Source organism: Narcine bancroftii, chromosome 1 (assembly GCF_036971445.1).
Source record: "Narcine bancroftii isolate sNarBan1 chromosome 1, sNarBan1.hap1, whole genome shotgun sequence".
Lineage (NCBI taxonomy): Eukaryota > Metazoa > Chordata > Chondrichthyes > Torpediniformes > Narcinidae > Narcine > Narcine bancroftii.
Window position 1 is genome coordinate 272,341,066 of NC_091469.1, and position 19,396 is coordinate 272,360,461.

The window sequence follows — 19,396 nt, forward strand, 5'->3', positions numbered from 1 at the left end:
GACTGTGGGACCAACAGTAAATAATGAAAACCATTACATCTAGTAGCAACATAACCTACAGAACTTACACGTGATACTTTCTTCAAAATAGACTAGTTGTGTTTTTCCAATTGGTTGAGTTGGGGAGGGAAATACTGTATTTTAGCCGTCTGCTACGAAGAAACACACACACTTGCGTGTGGGAGGTTAGGTTCTGACTTTATTGAGGCTGGAAAGGCTCCTTTTATACAGTTGGAGTTCCCACTGTTTGGTTGATTGGCCGCATGAATAACAAAAATGGGATTCTCGCCCACGGGAACATTCTTGCAGATGAATACCCTTCTTCCCCAGCCTGGTGTTGCTCTGTTAGCTGGGCAGCCAGGCCAGCGCCATTTTAGGACTGCTGGTCTTGTACTGCCCCATCTTTCAACCGCTCCGGTTTGCTATGCTAGGCGTCGCGTTAGTGAGTTATGCCATTGTTTATTACCATGCATTGTGCCGGCCCGATCTCCGCGGTTGTGGGCTGCCACAGTATATACAAAATAATAAAACATGCATTTATATTTGTTTTGTTTTGCTGTAAGAGAAGTGAGATCATGGTTCTTACACCTCTGTGCAGTTCTGCAAAATACAGATGTGTATTCTGTTGTAATCTACTGATAATAACGAGGATGTGTTTCTGCTCTGAAATCTTATCACTGATCTGAAGACATGACCTCAAAAACAATGACATTTTCCTTCCTCTTACATAATACAACTTCATTTGAATTGGCACTTGTTCCCTAACTAATACGAGACACAATCTAACTTAATTGTCTATTGTGAGTCAAGTTTCTGCAACTGTGTCTTGAATGGTGCAAGTGGAAGAAGTGAGGGGGCAATGCTGAATATCCTGTGTTGGAATGGAAAGATGCCTTGAAGATTGTAGCAAGGTGATGTGAAGGAAGAATCTGTTCAGAACACAAAAGGAAGATGATTTCATGTTGGGTGGTCTCTGGGCTGTGTGTAATGGATCTGTGTTAATAGCAATATTTAGGTTAAGGTGAAGCTATATTTCTTATAAAAATGTCTTAGTAAAGTAAATTATGGAGTTAAAATATTGTATATGTATTCTTAGTAAGTTAGTTATGGGGTGGTACAGGGCCACACACATGTCAGCACATTTACAGATACACCATTGAACTCAAAGAGTTCATTTTTGGAGTCGACATATCTTGGAAAGACAGAGCTAATGGATCTGAAGTGTGTCTTAATTATTCAAGAATAATGGAGTGTTTGTTTTATTAAAAGCAGAAGTATCTAAGTACTCAATAATAACTGCTGAAGGAAGCCATCTGTTTTTAAACTAAATCACTTATGACCTCTTGAACAAGAGAAATAAAACTCAGAGCCATGTGAGTGAAATACTTAAAGCTTTGAAACAGAAGTGAGGTAATCTTTTGGAGTCGTATTGTCTATAAGATAGAGGTATCCGAAGGCAGAGGTATCTTGAGCCCAGAAGAAATATAAACTAGAAGAAATAGAAGATTGACAGTATTCTCTGGAAAAGGAGAAGGTACTGTTATAAGTGGCTTTAAAGTAAGCCAGACAACTTCTGACTATCCCTTTTTGTTATTAGAAGGTAGCCTCGTCTTGGACAAGAACTCCAAAACTCTTATGCTAAGAGGGAGTTGAAGATCACCAGTGTGAGAGTTAAAAAATAAATCTCTTCCCGGGGAAATAACTCAACAAGATTTATGAGTTTGAACAGTCCAAGGACTAATTGTTAACAAACAATTTAAAAGAATGATGTTTCATAATCACTTCTGAACTTCAAGTTCAACATGAATTTAAAATACTGGGCCTTAAAACTAACTTTTTGGGGGCCATGGTCATATGAAGGGCCTAGACAGACGTGTTTTGATTGAGTGTCAAAAAGACAATTAAAACTTTAAAATTAAGAATTTTTTTACGAAAGGGGGTGTGGCCATGAGTAGGTGTTTTGACAGAGCTCTCCATAAAAAGTATTAAAAAGATGGTTTAAAAGCTCAAAAACTGAATTTTATCATCAAAAATGGACACAACTAGTGCTAAACGACCAAGGCAACTGAGAACAAAAACTGAAGAAGTGACAGCTCAACCAAGATCATCAAGTGGAATGACTCAGCAGGGGCCTTGGGACTGGCTGAAGCCAGCAGAGCAGGGGAGTCGGCCCAAGATATAACCACCATCCTGAACGTGAAGGAAACTTTATGCTGTCATTTTACGAGTATGGAATCAGCGATGAGAGATGAGAAGGTAATGGAAATTAAAGAATTAAAGTGGAAGACTTAAATGAACGAATGCTCATTCAGAGGCTGAGCTGGGCAAAACAAAAGACTGGTTGAAGGCACTGGAAGGAAAAGCAAAAATGTGGGACACAGAAAAGAAAGGACTGATGGGCAAGATCAATCATATGGAAAATTTTAGCAGACGTAACAATGTAAGAATCACTGGACTGAGAGAAGGAATAGTGGGAAAAGACCCACTGAGTTTCTTTGAAACATGGATCCCATAAATGCCGAGACAAAATAAGTTAAATGCAAAGCTGCAAATTGAAAGGGCTCACCAGACCCTTGGACCCAGAATAACCCGTGAACAGCAACCATGATCAGTCCTGGTAAGACTTTTAAGTTACCGGGAGAAAGATATGATCTTGGGAGCAGCAAATTAATAATCAAAAATTAATAATGGCCCATTAGTGGTGGACAATGCAAAAGTAATATTTTTCCAGAACTTCAGCCCTGCTTTGGTCAAACAAAGAAAGGAATTTGATGAGGTAAAGAGACAACTGCAATCTAAAAACTTGAAATATTCAATTATTGTAGAGCGCGTCGAAAGAATCAAAGGCTTGTTGATCCAAACCAAGGCTTTTATTAACTAGAAGACTGGAGCGTATCACATGTAGGTTGACCAGTCCAGAATGACCTGGTCTGGCTAGGAGCAATCCTTCAAGACCTGCCTGTAGGCGTGGCTACGCTCTCAGCCAATCACAGTCATCCTACACTACCATCTGTACATATACACAATGGTGAGAGAATCTGTACTGTCACAATGATTTATCCACCAAAGCTGAGGGTGGATGACTCAGAAGGTAATCAATGAATTTTCAAGAATAATGAAGTGGAAGAGCTTTTAAGAAAGTTATGAAAAGATTAAAGTCACCAGGTGAAAGGACAGAAAAGACCATTTCAAAATGAGACTAACTGAAAGACGTTTCCTTTTATTTATACTAATAATACTGAGCCATCTTGTTTTCATTTTTACAAGGGAAAAAAATTGGTTTATATGGAAAGCTCTGAAAAGACAGAAAGGTGGTAAGGAAAGCAGCAAGGTGTGAGCTCTGACTGGGGGGGAAGATGACACCGGGAGAGGAGTGTTTTTAAAAGATAGTGCCAAAGGGAGGAAGAACCCGCAGGCTTTTATCATGGGCTTCCGGGTACTATTGTCAATGTCACCGTCAGAGCTAGAGATATGTGTTTCTTAAAGGGGAAATGTATATGTTGGAAATGTCCTTTAATAAGGAAATGTTACAACAGTATTTAGAAAATTGGGAAGATATTATTGATAAACAATATTTGTGTGAAAAATGGAATGAATAAAACACTAAAGCTTATTAGTTTTAATATTAACGGGATAAACAGGATAGTGAAGAGGAAGAGGGTCTTAGCATACTTAAAGAAATTAAAAGTGGATATAATCTTTTTGCAGGAAACACATCTTACCAAATTAGGACATGATAAATTAAAAAGAGGATGGGTGGGACAAATAATAATGTCTTCCTTTGGTGTATGGATTTATACTGTGGAAGAAAGAGGAGAGAGGGGTTGTTTTGTTTTGTTTTGTTTGTTCATTGTAAAGAAAAAGTTTTGTATATATATATAAAATATTAGAGAATTTTTCTATGTAAATTTATGGAAAAAATAAAAAAATGTACTTTAAAAAATTAACTTTTCAGACTCAAGTTTAAACTGAAATAGTTTGGACTTTGTATTAAAGTGTATTAATACACACATATTTATACAATTACACTTGCGCATATTGGGGTTTAAGCTTAGAGTTAAGTAACTTTAGAGTTAAGTAAGAACTGTTGCGATAAATAGATTTAATGAAAACTATTATTTTGAATTTACCACTGTCTGGCAAATCTTCCATTACAGTTCCTATGTTAGTATTACCCAGGAGGGGGGGTGGGGGTCAGTTAGTTTGTAACATGTGTATTGCATATGTCTGTACGCTGTGGTCCGGAGAATTGCTGTTTCATTGGTTGTATGTTCAGTCAGATGATTATAAACTTGAGCTTGATTGAAAGACTGGAAGTTAGAATATTTCATGATAAAGCAAAAGTATTTGAAAAGTATCTGTTTCTATTGTCACATTTTATATTTAGGTGAAGCAAGAGCATCCAGAGGGAAAATGTTCAATGTAAAAACATATTCTGCTAGATGAGAAAGGGGCTGTTTGTGGCATCAAGATTTGGGGAGCAGATCTCCACAATGAAAAGAAGATTGGATCTAGAAATGGGAAACTGGAGGTCGTTGGAGGAGTTATAAACACAGTTGTGAAAGTACTGGAAGAGAAAAAGAAGGGTAATTATAATTGATTATCATCTCTTAACAAGTTGTCTGCACCCCTGAGTGTTACACAGAACATGCAATCAGCATTGTAGTCAGTCTTACCTAATTTATCTTTGAGTGAGGATGGATTCAATGAGACTGTTAAACAAGCAGTCCAATTAATTCTTGGCAATCCAATATCATCCTGGGCCAGCCAGATATTACTCTGGGTGAATCTGTCTACAACATTGTGGAATATGAATAATCCATCTAAAATGTAAATTAGCCCTATTGTTTAACAAGATAACCACTTCAATTGATCAGCCAAACTGATTTTTCTGTTCAGTTTGAAAGTATTTTCAGACACAAATTGAGGATACTTTCATCCAATCTGCATGCCGGTTGAAAGTAAATTTTTATGGTTTACTTAATTATGACTTTCCTGAATGGAAATGATTAATGATGTGCTGTTAACAAACGAAAAAGACACTTGAGTTTTATTTATCTTTTACTGTTCCAAACTCATAAACTACAGTTGGGCATTATGTTTACACTGAAGAAAATAACCAAACATTGTACAATTGGCAATAAGGTAGTTCTTGGCATGTTTTAAAAACAAAATGTAAATGAAATTATTAAAATGAGTGTATTCAGTTTACTAAATGATAATAAATCTGCTGATTTGTGTCGTAGTCTAAAGTGAAGTCATTGCTACTCCTAAAACTAGAAATGATAGGTGGAATAAGAACACATTGATTGACTGATTCTACAAGGTGAACAATGCACTCAGTTATTCTAAAATTGTGATTTTGGAAGTGAGTGAAAAAGGATCTTGTTTGAAAACATATTCTTGGATTAATTGTAATCCACATAGCATTTATTCATCAACTTAAAATATCCATATATGGAAAAATGTGAGAATTGACATAATTATGTCAGTTAACAAATTTCATATTATCATCACTAAATTTTTATGGAATTCTTTTGAGAGTGTTATATATTCATATAACTGAAGCAAGAGTTTTCCATTGTTCTTATGTTGGTACCATACATTCCTGTGCTGCTCAGCCGCTGTGGATTGAACCTAACAATTAGTGGTAATTCTGCCATGTCCACAGGCAAAAGAAATCTCAGGGTTCTATGTAATGTCCTGTATGTACTCTGACAATAAATCTGAATCTGAACCTTCTGCTGTCTCATTTTTTTCTTTTCTTTTACTGTGTGTTCATCAGGTCATACTGTCAAAATAGTTGAGATGAGCTTCAAAAGTTATCTCAACTTTAAAAAGTTGAAAAATCAAAAAAGTAAGACTTCTGGAAACTTGAAAAAGCAGAAAATGCTAGAGATACTCAGGAGGTGAAGCAGCATTTGTGAAAGCTGATCATTTCTGCTGATTATGTATAATCAATAGTAACTAGTTTTTCTCTCTCCACAAACGCTATTCTTCTTCTTTCTTCTTTGGCTTGGCTTCGCGGACGAAGATTTATAGAGGGGTATGTCCATGACTGCTGCAGGCTCGTTGGTGACTGACAAGTCCGATGCGGGACAGGCAGGCACGGTTGCAAGGGAAAATTGGTTGGTTAGGGTTGGGTGTTGGGTTTTTCCTCCTTTGTCTTTTGTCAGTGAAGTGGGCTCTGCGGTCTTCTTCAAAGGAGGTTGCTGCCCACCGAACTGTGAGGCGCCAAGATGCACGGTTGGAGGCGAGATCAGCCCACTGGCGGTGGTCAATGTGGCAGGCACCAAAAGATTTATTTAAGCAGTCCTTGTACCTCTTCTTTGGTGCACCTCTGTCTCAGTGGCCAGTGGAGAGCTCGCCATATAACACGATCTTGGGAAGGCAATGGTCCTCCATTCTAGAGACATGACCCACCCAGCGCAGTTGGGTCTTCAGCAGCGTGGATTTGATGCTTGCAGACTCTGCCAGCTCGAGTACTTCAATGTTGGTGATGAAGTCATTCCAATGAATGTTGAGGATGGAGCGGAGACAGCACTGATGGAAGCGTTCTAGAAGCCATAGGTGAGGACCCATGATTCGGAGCCGAACAGGAGCATGGGTATGACAACGGCTCTGTACATGCTGATCTTTGTGTGTTTCTTCAGGTGGTTGTTTTCCAGACTCTTTTGTGTAGTCCATGGTGGGGAGCTGGCTGATGGAGGACCTCAGTTTTCTTCAGGCTGACTTCCAGGCCAAACATTTTGGCAGTTTCTGCAAAACAGGACGTCATGCGCTGGATGCCTGGCTCTGAATGGGCAACTAAAGCGGCATTGTCTGCAAAGAGTAGTTCATGGACAAGTTGCTCTTGTGTCTTGGTGTGAGCTTGCAGGCGCCTCAGATTGAAGAGATTGCCATCCGTGTGGTACCAGATGTAAGCAGCGTCTTCATTGTTGAGGTCTTTCATTACTTGTTTCAGCATCATGCTGAAAAAGATAGTAAAGAGGGTTGGTACGAGGACACAGCCTTGCTTCACGCCGATGTCAATGGAGAAGGGTTCGGAGAGCTCATTGCTGTATCTGACCCGACCTTGTTGGTTTTCGTGCAGTTGGATAACCATGTTGAGGAATTTGGGGGGGCATCCGAAGCGATCTAGTATTTGCCAAAGCCCTTTCCTGCTCACAGTGTCAAAGGCTTTGGTGAGGTCAACGAAGGTGATGTAGAGTCCTTTGTTTTGTTCTCTGCACTTTTCTTGGAGCTGTCTGAGGGCAAAGACCATGTCAATAGTTCCTCTGTTTGTGCGAAAGCCACACTATGATTCTGGGAGGACATTTTCGGCGACACTAGGTATTAGTCTATTAAGGAGAATCCTAGCGAAGATTTTGCCTGCAATGGAGAGCAGCGTGATTCCCCTGTAGTTTGAGCAGTCTGATTTCTCGCCTTTGTTTTTGTACAGGGTGATGATGATGGCATCACGAAGGCCCTGAGGCAGCTTTCCTTGGTCCCAGCAGAGCATGAAAAACTCATGCAGTTTGGTATGCAGAGCTTTGCCACCAGCCTTCCAGACCTCTGGGGGGGGGATTCCATCCATACCTGCTGCTTTGCCATTTTCCAGTTGTTCAATTGCCTTATATGTCTCTTCCCGGGTAAGGACCTCATCCAGCTCTAGACTCAAGGGTTGTTGAGGGAGCGGGAGCAGGGCAGATTCTTGGACTTAGCAGTTGGCACTGAAAAGGGATTGGAAGTGTTCTGTCCACTGATTGAGGATGGAGATCTTGTCACTGAAGAGGACTTTGCCGTCTGAGCTGCGCAGAGGCCTTTGGACTTGGGGTGAGGGGCCGTACACAGCCTTTAGTGTCTCATAAAAACCCCTGAAGTCGCCAATGTCGGCGCTAAGCTGGGTTCGTTTGGCGAGGCTAGGCCACCACTCATTTTGGATCTCCCGGAGTTTGCGCTGAAGATGGCTGCATGCAAGACAGAAGGCTCATTTTTTCTCTGGCCAGGAAGGCTTTGCAAGGTGAGCCTGGTGGGTAGATCGCTTCTTTGCCAGCAGCTCCTGGATTTCCTGGTTGTTTTCGTCAAACCAGTCCTTGTTTTTCCTGGAGGAGAAGCCCAGTACCTCTTCAGTGGATTCCAGTATTGCCGTTTTCAGCTGATCTCAGAGGGTTTCAGGAGACGTGTCCGTGAGGCAGTTTCCATCCTCGAGCTTTGCTTGGAGGTTTGCCTGGAAGTTTCCTCTCACTATGTCTGACTGCAAGTTTCCCAACATTGAACCTCTTTCTGGGGGCTCCACTGTTCTTGAACTTTGGCTTGAAGTGAAGTTGAGCTTGCAGCGAACAAGCCGGTGGTCAGTATGGCATTCCGCGCTGGGCATGACCCTGGTGTGGAGCGCATCTCGTTTGTCTCTTCCTCACACCAGAAAGTAGTCCAGGAGGTGCCAGTGTTTGGATCGGTGTCATTGCACTTGCCGACACCATGCTTGCCAAGGATTCCTGGCCAGGTTTCTGAATCTTTGCCAACGCGAGCGTTGAAGTCGCCAAGGATGACAACCTTGTTGGCTGTAGGGGTGCGTTGGATGAGTTTGCACAGATCAGTGTAGAACTTGTCCTTTTCTGCTGATTCCGCCTGAAAGGTTGGAGCATAGACATTGATGAGAGTGATGCATCACTTGTTTTGAAGGGGGAGTCGCATGGACATAATCCGGTCAGAGTGGCCTGTTGGGAGGTTTTCGAGTTTGGAGGCAATGGAGTTCTTGACCATGAAGCCAACATCAGATAGGCGTCATTCAGCCTGAGGCTTGCCAGACCAGTAGAGTGTATAGCCCATGCCGTGTTCTTGGAGGCTGCCTACATCTGCAAGGCAGACTTCGCTGAGAGCGGCTATGTCGATGTTGAGTCTGAGGAGTTCATGTGCGATGAGGGCAGACCGACGTTCAGGTCGGTGGCTGTCAGCCTTGTCTAGCATGGTTCTGATGTTCCAGCATGCTAGCTTGAGTTTGTGTGCTTCTGACATTTCCCATAACTCAAGTGAATTTCACGGCTCTTGTCTGTTCCAGAGCAAACAATGAGCTGTTGGGGGGAAGTCAGCAGATCAGGCAGCATCCATGAGTAGAAATGACCATTCAGCATTTTGGTTCTGGGCCCTTTATCGAAGCTAAAGTGAAAGGGGATAGAGAGGGGTCCATTTATGATATGAAAAAGAGGATGTGAGAGATGACTAGGAAAGAAGAAAGGTTTGAGAGAAAATTAAGTATAAAAGTAGATGAAGAGATGGAAAGAGCGGAACCAGAAGGAGGTGGGGGTGAATCTAAAATTGGAAATATCAATGTTCATGCCATTAGGTTTATTTTGTCCAGGAGGAATACAATATATTGCTCTTAAAGTTTGCGTTTGGCCAGACCCTGACAATGAATGAGGCAGACATATTGGTGTTGAAATAGTTGGCTACAGTAAGTTCAAGCTTAGACCCACAAACAAAGCATAGGTGTTTGGAGATGCCACCACCCAATCTGAGTTTGGTCTCACTGATGAAGAGGAGGTCACGTTGAGTACACTGAATACAGGAGATAGGTTGGATGATGTGCATGTAAAGCTCTGCCTCACCTGGAAGGTTTATTGAATGGAAGTGAAGAGTGAGAGGGAGTACAAGTTTTGCAATTTCTCCGATTACACACGGGGCTTAATGGGGTGGAAGAGCAAATGGGGAGAAAAGGGCAAACTAAGGAATTTCAATGATAGGGGTGAAGAGGGAAAGATGTGGCTGTTGGAGGAGTCGTGCTGAAGTTGGCAGAAGTGTTGGAGGATAATGTGTTGAATGGAGACTGGTTGGGTGGCAAAGACTGTTCTGTATAAGGGGAGGTTGGATAAGGGTAAATGTACAATAAATGGAGGAGAGATAGTAAAGGGCTCTGGAGGAATCAACTTTTTTTTAAATGACATTTTGGATATCCTGGAGAAGAAGGTTTCAACTGGGGAAAAGATGCTGCAGAGACAGAGGAATTGGGAGAAAGGGGTGATGTCCTTACAAGAGAGAGTGGGAAGTGGTGTAGTTTAGGTAGTAGTGGGAGTCAGTGGTTTTGTAATAAAAGTCTGTGGATAATTTGCCCCCTGAGGTGGAGACAGAGGTCGAAGAAGGGGAGAGAGTTATCAGGAACAGTCTACTTGGAAATTGGCAGTGAACTTTAATGAAATTGTCACGTTCTCTATGGTGCAGGAGGTAGCACCAATGAAATTGTCAATGTAGTGAAGGATGAATTGTGGAGTGCTACCTGTTTCACATACTTGACTAAATGGCAGGTGTAGCTAGGGCCCATACATTCTGGATCTGGAGGAAATGAGAGGAATCAAAGGAGATGTTACTCAGGATTAGGACAAGTTCTGCCAAGTGGAAGGGAGTGTTAGTTGATGGGGACTGAATGGCTGTGTTCAAGAAATAAATACGCTGAAGTTTCTGAGGCCTTCCTGATGGGGAATGGACCAATCTATAAAAAAAACAAGTTTGACATTGAGTTGCAAAGGCAGCAATGATCCTAAATGGCAGATGAGATCTATTCAGCAATACCTTCATAAACATTAGGATCATCTGTTATCACTCTGTCAAAAATATTCCCTTTGTCCATCCTTCTCCATGACCTCTCTACAACTTAAAGCAACTTGTTTCTCACTTTCCCATTTCTAATGAAGGATCTTTGATGTGAAACCTTAAGGGATGATGCATGATTTTCCAAATGTTCAGAGCATTTTCTATTTTTATCTCATTTTTTGTGGAAGGGTGGGCCAGTAAATTTGCAGATGATATGAAGGTTTGAGATGTGCTGGATATTGTAGAAGATTGATGCAAGTTACAACATGATATAGGCAGAATGTAAAGTTGGGAAGAGAAGTGGCAAATGAGTTCAATCTGGATATGTGTGCTGACGTGGACTTTTTACCCTCTCCATAAATCTTCGTCCACGAAGCCAAGCCAAAGAAGGATATGTGTGAAATGAAGGTTCAACTTGAAGGCAGATTAAAAGGATGGTGGCAGTTTCTTTAAAAATGTGAGGGAACAAGGGATCTTGGGGTCCAAGTCCATGGATCCCTTAAGTTCATATTGTAAAAGGAAGGCATAAGGTGTGCTAGCTTTCATTAGTTAAGGGATTGAGTTCAAAAGATATGAGATAATGTTGCAGCTCTATAAACTGGTTAGACCACATTTGGGAGAATTGTGTTCAGTTCTGGTTGCTTCATTGCAGGAAGGACGTAGAAGCTTTCGGGAGGGGGCAGAGGTAATTTACCAGGATGCTGCCTGGATTAGAGAACATGTCTTATGAAGCAAGGTTGATCGAGATAGGGTTTTTCTTCTTGAAAGTAGGTGGACAGCCAGGACTTTTTTTTCTTAAGGCAACAATAATAAATGCCAGAAAACATCTGTTTAAGGTGAGTGAAGGAAAGTTTAGGAGAAACATCAGAAATATTTAATCCCCCAACAGAGTTGTGCATGCCTGGAATGCATTGCCGGGGTGGTGGTGGAAGCAGGTACAACAGGGACATTCAAAATACACTTAGATAGGCACATGGAAGGATTAGATTGTTGTGGAATTGGTTTATATAGAGCAATACATCATCAAGCACCAATGGCCTGTATGTGTTGTACTGTGTACTATAATTTATATTCTCTATCTGCCATAGAGCACTTACACAACAAACATATTTTAAAACAAATACAATTTGTTCTCTGGAGGACATCATGGTAGTATATCAAAGAAAAAGAGAAGAGTTATTTGTGGTTACCTAGCTACTATTTATCTCCAAAACAATATCGATAATAGCTCTTAAACCATTACTACTCTCGGAATCCTGCTTCATGCAAATCAACCATCACATTTTGCAGATTCTTCCAGTGACAATATTTTATAGTATTCCATTAGCCGTAGAATGCTTTAGAACATTCCAAGGTTGTAAAACATATTTCTTTCTTGAAAATCTTAAACTCTGTAACTACAGAAAATAGCTAAGGCCAATCAAGCCTCAGTTTTTATCATGTTATTATGTAGAATAATCAAAAACATAATGATCTCTGTTGAATATTATTTCCTATTACATGTTCCATGAGTTTAGCAACTTAGCAATAATTATCCCTGGAGCCTAATTAATCAATCTTATTATCTATATTTCAACATTATATAAAGACATTAATTATTGCAGAGTACTTCACAATCCACTACCATGGACATGAATCAAAAAATTAATCTGTCAAATGAGTTGTACCTGTTTTGAAAGTAAGGCCAATTTGAAGAGGGTGGTGACAGAGAAAACTGGACCATCACTTCCCATGATAATTGATCATTCATGCTGTTGTTGTATATTCAGAAGAAGGAGTTAGTCAGTAGCTTCCTTCCACACCTGGAGGAGAAAGCCTTGCAAAGCATGTTGTCTGATTGCATCAGCAATTTCATTGATGTCTTAGGTTTCTGAAATTACCTAGAAAGATGGACAAATCATGAAATTCAGAATTTTTTTTTTAAATGGCAAACATTTAATAAGCTCGACTTTTATGAAGCTAATAATCAAACACCAACACCCTCCACTGAAAGGGAGAGCCTGAGAGAACTCTGCAGCAGTGGATGAGTAAAGGACTTGCTGGCCAAAGACCGCACACCAGGCTGCAGGTTGCTGGAGACTGGCCTGTAGGAAAGAGGTTTAAGGATAGGGATCCTTGAGTGTGCTGATGTCAAATAGTGCTTCCGGGGGGGGGGGGGGGGGGGGGGGGGGGTTGGCTGGCAACTTCCTCATCATTTCATGAACTCAGAACCAGGGGCCAAGTTGGGTGAATTAGACGCCTGAACCTCAGGTTCACTGCTGGAACCAACAGATGGCCATGCAGCTACGGAGGTTACGGGAGTATAGGGAACAGTGGCATTGGAAGAGATGGCAAAATCCACAGAAACTTGATGTCTCTGAAGGCACTCTCTTCTGTTTCTCTTGCTCTGCTTGTTAGGAATGCCAGACAAGTGGCACTTCTTTGTCTGCTTTTAGAGAACAATAAAGGAATTTTGAACTGATAGAATAATGACTGCTGTAAAAAGGAATCTTCAAAGTAGAGATTTAAAAGACAACAGTTGTTTAAAAGACAACAAAAAAAATGAGATTTAAAAAAAATGTTAATACATTGAAGTTAAATGTCAACTGTTCTGATTATTATATTTAGAAATGTAGAACAAAACATAAATTCTCTTACTCAAGGCACATTGTTTCTTTAGAAATTATAATAAAGATCTCAATTAAAATATACTTGTTCAAGATATTATTAATTATTAGTTCATTTGTTCACTATTATGAACTTCAATACCCCTACAATTTAATCATAATTTGAACAATAAAGTTAATTATTATCAGGTCTGACCAATAAACTGTTTTGTGACTGGAAATGAAAAATGCCTCATAAGTTTTAATTGTGCCCAGAGTGTCTGGCATCAACAAAGCTTTCCCAACATAAGCAAGAAGGCTAAAAAAAAATTTACTCAAATCCACTGTCTAATTCTATGATGTGTCAAATGGGAAACATAATGGTCAATCCTAGCTGATTACCAGTTGTTGACAACATAATAGTTATCACGTATTTAGGTGGATAAGACAACCCTTGAAGCACCCAAACAACACCCCCCCCCCCCAAAATAAAAGGTCATCTTATAGGCCAGATACAAAAACAGGTGACCTTAAATTTCTGGCCATCTCCCCACCGCTGCCAGTCCCTGACCTCCTCCCTGCCATAACCCACCCAGACATTTTACAATTGTAAATTATTTAAAAAAATAATTGTAGAGCCGAGGTCCCCGCTCCTTCCCGGGAGCCTGAGGCGACTACCTTGATGCAGACAGCACCACATCTGATGTTGAGAATGGAGTCGCTGATGCCAACTCCAGCTGTAGTTGAGGCTGAAGACTTGGACCCAGCGATTGGGGTGTTGTAACAAAGTTTGGGCTGTTGCTGGGAGGCCCGGACACAAGTCTCCGGCATGTTCCTTACAGCCGCACTGAGGTGTTGAGCAGAAAATTGGTGAGTCGTCTTATATGGCTGATATGAGCTAAAACCATGACATTCTGGCTGAAATATGGGTCCTGTCTTATCTAAAGGTTGTCTTCTCTGCTGAAATATAGGGACATTGTTCACAGAATACTTCTTTGGTAAGGAAGTATTTTTTGATATGAACAAATATCATGAAGTCTCAAATGTAACATTGTAAAATTAAACATTAATTATTCATGAATTCAGGATGGTATATATTTTTACAATGAAATAAAACTAGAAAATGTTGGAAATACTCAGCAGAACGTTCACAACCAGTGAAACTCACACACCCGGTTAATTTCACCAAGGCCCTAAGGGACACATGATCTGAAGCCAATGGACCTTAGAACATAGAACAATATTGAACAGGCCCTTCAAACAGTTACCCTGGACAACAATTGTTTTCCAATAGATTTGCTTCCTGAAAATAAATTGGGGATTAAAATAGACAACTTCAAGCTGAACAAAAGATCATTTCAGATTTGTTGTATCGTATAGGAAATTAGAGAAACATGACATTAACTTTTATTAAATTAAACATGTTTAATACACATTGCTTTAGTTCAACTGACCTAAAAATGTCTTGCCACTGTTTTTCATTTCTATTCAGCATCTGATGCCTTTCGTGTCAGTGTCCAACAATAGTCAGCCATCATTGATGGATTCCAGTTGCCCTGATACCACTTTTTCATGATTGCAATGTCCTGGTGAAACCTTTCACTTTGTCCGTCACTGACTGCACCAATATCAGCAGGGAAGACGTCCAAGTGCGAATTCAGAAAGTTAATTTTCATTGACAAGTTGCACTTCATGGTTTTGTTAGCTTGAAGAAGACTTAAAATGACTGGAAATAGGTTATATGTAAAAAAAGGTACATGATAGGAAGAGATTAAGATGACTTTCGTGATCAGCTTCCTAAAATCCATAAAATGCACCCAAAATTGTTCAAAAAGTTAAATCTTCCATGTTCAGTGTTTCAGGGCAATAACCCATCAGAATTGGAAACTTGAGAAGGCATGAATGTTTTAAGTGCAGAGAAGGTAAGGGATGGGGAGTCCAATGGGAATGGACTGCAAATGTCAAAATAAAGAGAAAAAATATAAACTGTTGGAAGCATATTCTGCTCACCAGCAGCATCTGTGGAGGAAAATGAATGGGTGATGGTTTCAGTAGGCAGCCTGATCAGGATTAAGAGTATAGAGGGGAGATGGTCAGTATATTGGAAGTGAGAAGGGAGGATAAAGTCGAGGCCAGTAGGTGACATGCAGAACAAGGTGAAGGGCGATGACAGGCAGATGGTGACCAGGGCGAGGAAATGGAGGAAAGTGTTGAGACAGGGAATGGTGGAAGCAGACGCAGGAGGAATCCCACCAACCCCCCTCCCCATCCCACCACCCCTCCTCCTTCCTCCTCCCTCATCCCACCACCCCACTTTCTCTTCCCTCATCCCACAACCCTATCCTCCTCCTCCCCAACCCACCACCTCCCTCCTCCTTCTCTTTCTCCTGATCCCACCACTCCTCCTCCCCATTCCATTATCTCTCCTCCTCATCCCACCACCGCCCATCCTCATCCTCATCTCACCCCTTCCACCTCCCCATCCCACCCCCTTCTCCTCCCCATCCCACCAATCCCTCCTCCCCATCCCACAATCCCCCCTTCCTCCTCCCCTTCCCACCACCCCACTACCTCCTCCTCTTCCTCTCCATCCCACCAGCCCCCTCCTCCTCCACCTCCTCCTCTCCCCAAGTCTGGTCCACCCTTCACGAACCACATCTCAAGTTCTCACTCTCACTTCTATGTTCTGGGTATATTCTCTACTTTCAGGCCTGATGCAAGATCTAGATTGGAAATGTCTATGGAGACTTGCCTTGACATAATCTATTGAATCATTCTAGATTTGTTTTGGACCAGAACACTAGGAATGTCTGTGATGGAATACCAATGGTCCAGAACACTGGGAATGTCTGTGATGGGACACCGATGGTCCAGAGCACTGGGAATCTCTAAGGGATACCGATGGTCCAGAACACTGGGAATTTCTAAGGGACACCGATGGTCCAGAGCACTGGGAATCTCTAAGGGACACCGATGGTCCAGAGTACTGGGAATGTCTGTGATGGGACACCGATGGTCCAGAGCACTGGGAATCTCTAAGGGACACTGATGGTCCAGAGCACTGGGAATGTCTGTGATGGGACACCGATGGTCCAGAACACTGGGAATCTCTAAGGGTCACCTATGGGACACTGATGGTCCAGAGTACTGGGAATGTCTGTGATGGGACACCGATGGTCCAGAGCACTGGGAATCTCTAAGGGACACCGATGGTCCAGAGCACTGGGAATCTCTAAGGGACACTGATGGTCCAGAGCACTGGGAATGTCTGTGATGGGACACCGATGGTCCAGAACACTGGGAATCTCTAAGGGTCACCTATGGGACACTGATGGTCCAGAGTACTGGGAATGTCTGTGATGGGACACCGATGGTCCAGAGCACTGGGAATCTCTAAGGGACACCGATGGTCCAGAGCACTGGGAATCTCTAAGGGACACTGATGGTCCAGAGCACTGGGAATGTCTGTGATGGGACACCGATGGTCCAGAACACTGGGAATCTCTAAGGGTCACCTATGGGACACTGATGGTCCAGAGTACTGGGAATGTCTGTGATGGGACACCGATGGTCCAGAGCACTGGGAATCTCTAAGGGACACCGATGGTCCAGAGCACTGGGAATCTTTAAGGGACACTGATGGTCCAGAGTACTGGGAATGTCTGTGATGGGACACCGATGGTCCAGAACACTGGGAATCTCTAAGGGTCACCTATGGGACACTGATGGTCCAGAACACTGGGAATGTCTGTGATGGATCACCATGGGCGTTCTCCACGTGATGGGTGAAGCTCCACGACCAGGTGCTTGTCCAGCGGAGGTCGTTGGGTGCGTGGGTTTCCGATCACGTGTCCCTCAAGGCCTGGGCGAAATTAGGCAGGTGTGTGAGTTTCGCTCTCCAGCTGCGGGCCACGTTGTTAAACGTCAATTAGTAATAGAATCAAACGCAGACTCGCGTCGCCTTGAACTGGATTAACCCGGGGCTGAGGCTTAACTTCTTAAACAAATCACCCCCCACCCCCGACCCAAAGTGGCCCAGGGAGAGGGGCCACTCGTGGCTTCGCCAGCCGCTTGGAAGGGCTTTGCTCTCGCCGACCCCCATCACTCGTCGTTGATCTGCGTGGCTGGGGGTCGAGTTCGGTCAGGGAGCGGAGCCTCTGGCGTGTTTTCTTTTAATTTATTCGGCGAGGCTCGAGGATTGTCCGGGTGGCCATGGCAAAGGCCGCAGTGTCAGCCCCTCCACCCTCTGAGGGAAGAATACGGGGCTTGAATTATTTTGACCCCCCCCCCCAAAAAAAAATCACCGTCGTTTCCTCCGTATCCACCCCACGAAATAAAAATCATATTAGTTTGACTCGTGTTTGGCGACCAGTATCCAGTCAACGAGTCTGGCTCCCGAGTTTTGTGCCGGTAAGAAAGAAAGTTAAAGTAAATGGGCTGATTCCTTTCAAAGGTTTTTTAAATATTTTTGAAATTGTGTATTCTCTGCAGGATTATTGGCCCCCATGAAAAATCAACTCGTCCTCTGCTGTTCAATAAACTTCGGCTCAATACAGAAGTAAACTGGAAAGACAGTGACCGGATCACTTGTAATCAGACCAGAGGGATGACAGCCAGAGCCATAGAAGATCTGGAACTTGCCCAGGAAGAAATGCAGCTGCCAGATTTGATATTGCTTAGTACCTGTCAAAATTCACAGCCCTTTGATGCAATGTCCAGCCAGGACACCCAGTTTACTTCTGAAACAATAGATTTAACGGATGTGGAAGCCATGGAAATAGATTGTGGGCAAGATTATAGGAACGAGGTACAAAATATTCTATTTCTAGAGAATAGAAAGTTCCAAGTTGGGACAACGTTTGAATGATGCTTGGACTGGGTCGTGTGAAATCGTGGGTGACAAGTAGAAATTGCTTTTTTTTTTAAATCTTTTTATTGGTTTTAACATAAAGCAAATTACATGGGTACATATGATGATAAAGTGAATTAATATTGAATTGCAAATATCAAATAATAGTAACCCTATGAACCTTTGCTATTAAAATAGAAGAAAAGGAGAGAAAGAAAAAAATTCTAAACTAAGAATCTAGCCCCACCCTATAGGGGCTCCTGGCCAAGTTAACAATAACAATGGGCTCCAAAAATAATTAATCTACAAATTTTGAAAATAACTGAGAAAAAAAACTCAAGTGAAAGAAAATTAAAATTCATTGCTGTAGTAGAACACCTTTTTTTTTTCTAGAGGAAGACATGCCAACACATCTGACAACCATTGTGTAGGAGTGGAAGGGACATCATCTTTCTATCTCAGCAAAATGACCCTTCTCGCAATTAGGGAAGCAAAGGTCACTACATTGGATTGTGAAGAAGTCTTTGTTAAATCCATTGGCTTACTCACTCCAAATATAGCGATAAAAGGGCTAGGAGGAAAGTTTAATATCCAGAACTAATGATAAAGTGCAAAATACCTCTTGCCAGAAATTAAAGAGCGAAGGGCATAAACAAAACACATGAATATTTGTCTTTTATCACAATGGTAATTCATTCAGTGCCCTTCATATCTTAATTCTCACTGTGTTCACTTCCTATACTCATTCACAAAGGGTTCACGATGGTGCTCTGGTCAAATCAGAATGTTGCTGTTAGTGAATCTTTAATTGAGAATACAACTGTTTGGAAATCATTCCTTAATATACTGTTTATAAAGGCAGCATGGAATCAAAGTACTTTAGCCCTAAAACCATGTTATAGAAAGTGTGAAAAGTGGTAAGGGGACATACATTTGTATAACTGAGGCAAGATCTGGTTCTTCTAGTTCTAATTTGTTTTGGTGAACAATTAAATTATGTCAGCTCTGTTCAAATATGGTACTACTACGAAGGAAATCATAGAATCACAGAGCACTACAGCACAGAAACTGGCTCTTTGGCCAATCTAGCCTGTGCCGAACCATTAGTCTACCAAGTCCCATTGACCTGCACCTGAACCATCCATGTACCTATTGAAATTTTTCTTAAATGTCAAAATGGACCTCACATTCACCACTTCAACTGAAACTCTTGCCAGTCTGTGAGGAAAAAGTTCCCCCAAATGTTCCCTTTAAATGTTTCTCTTTTCTCTCATATCCCATGCCCTCTAGTTCTACTCCCAGTGCTACTTATGTTTGCATGATGTAGGTGGGTAAAGTGAAATTGACAAAATATGGTGTAATTTAATATAGTTGTTTGAAAAGGTTTGGAAAGCAG

General features: G+C 41.8%; 1 protein-coding gene and 1 long non-coding RNA gene across 2 annotated transcripts in view; one reads left to right on the forward strand and one right to left on the reverse strand.

The window, feature by feature from the left end:
- Positions 1-5,096: 5,096 nt before the first annotated feature.
- Positions 5,097-14,845, reverse strand: LOC138751509 (uncharacterized). Its single transcript, XR_011350006.1, has 3 exons — positions 14,606-14,845; positions 12,234-12,446; positions 5,097-10,465 (listed from the first exon to the last, which is right to left on the reverse strand). It is a non-coding gene; the product is annotated as an uncharacterized lncRNA (long non-coding RNA).
- Positions 14,846-16,941: 2,096 nt separating this feature from the next.
- The window catches only part of tesmin (testis expressed metallothionein like protein), a 77,948-nt gene continuing 75,493 nt past the window's right edge, over positions 16,942-19,396 (forward strand). Inside the window, exons 1-2 of the mRNA XM_069899094.1 lie at positions 16,942-17,031; positions 17,643-17,958. Coding sequence (XP_069755195.1) covers positions 17,758-17,958 — 201 coding nt within the window. The 5' untranslated portion in view covers positions 16,942-17,031; positions 17,643-17,757. The remainder of the gene's footprint in view (positions 17,032-17,642; positions 17,959-19,396) is intronic.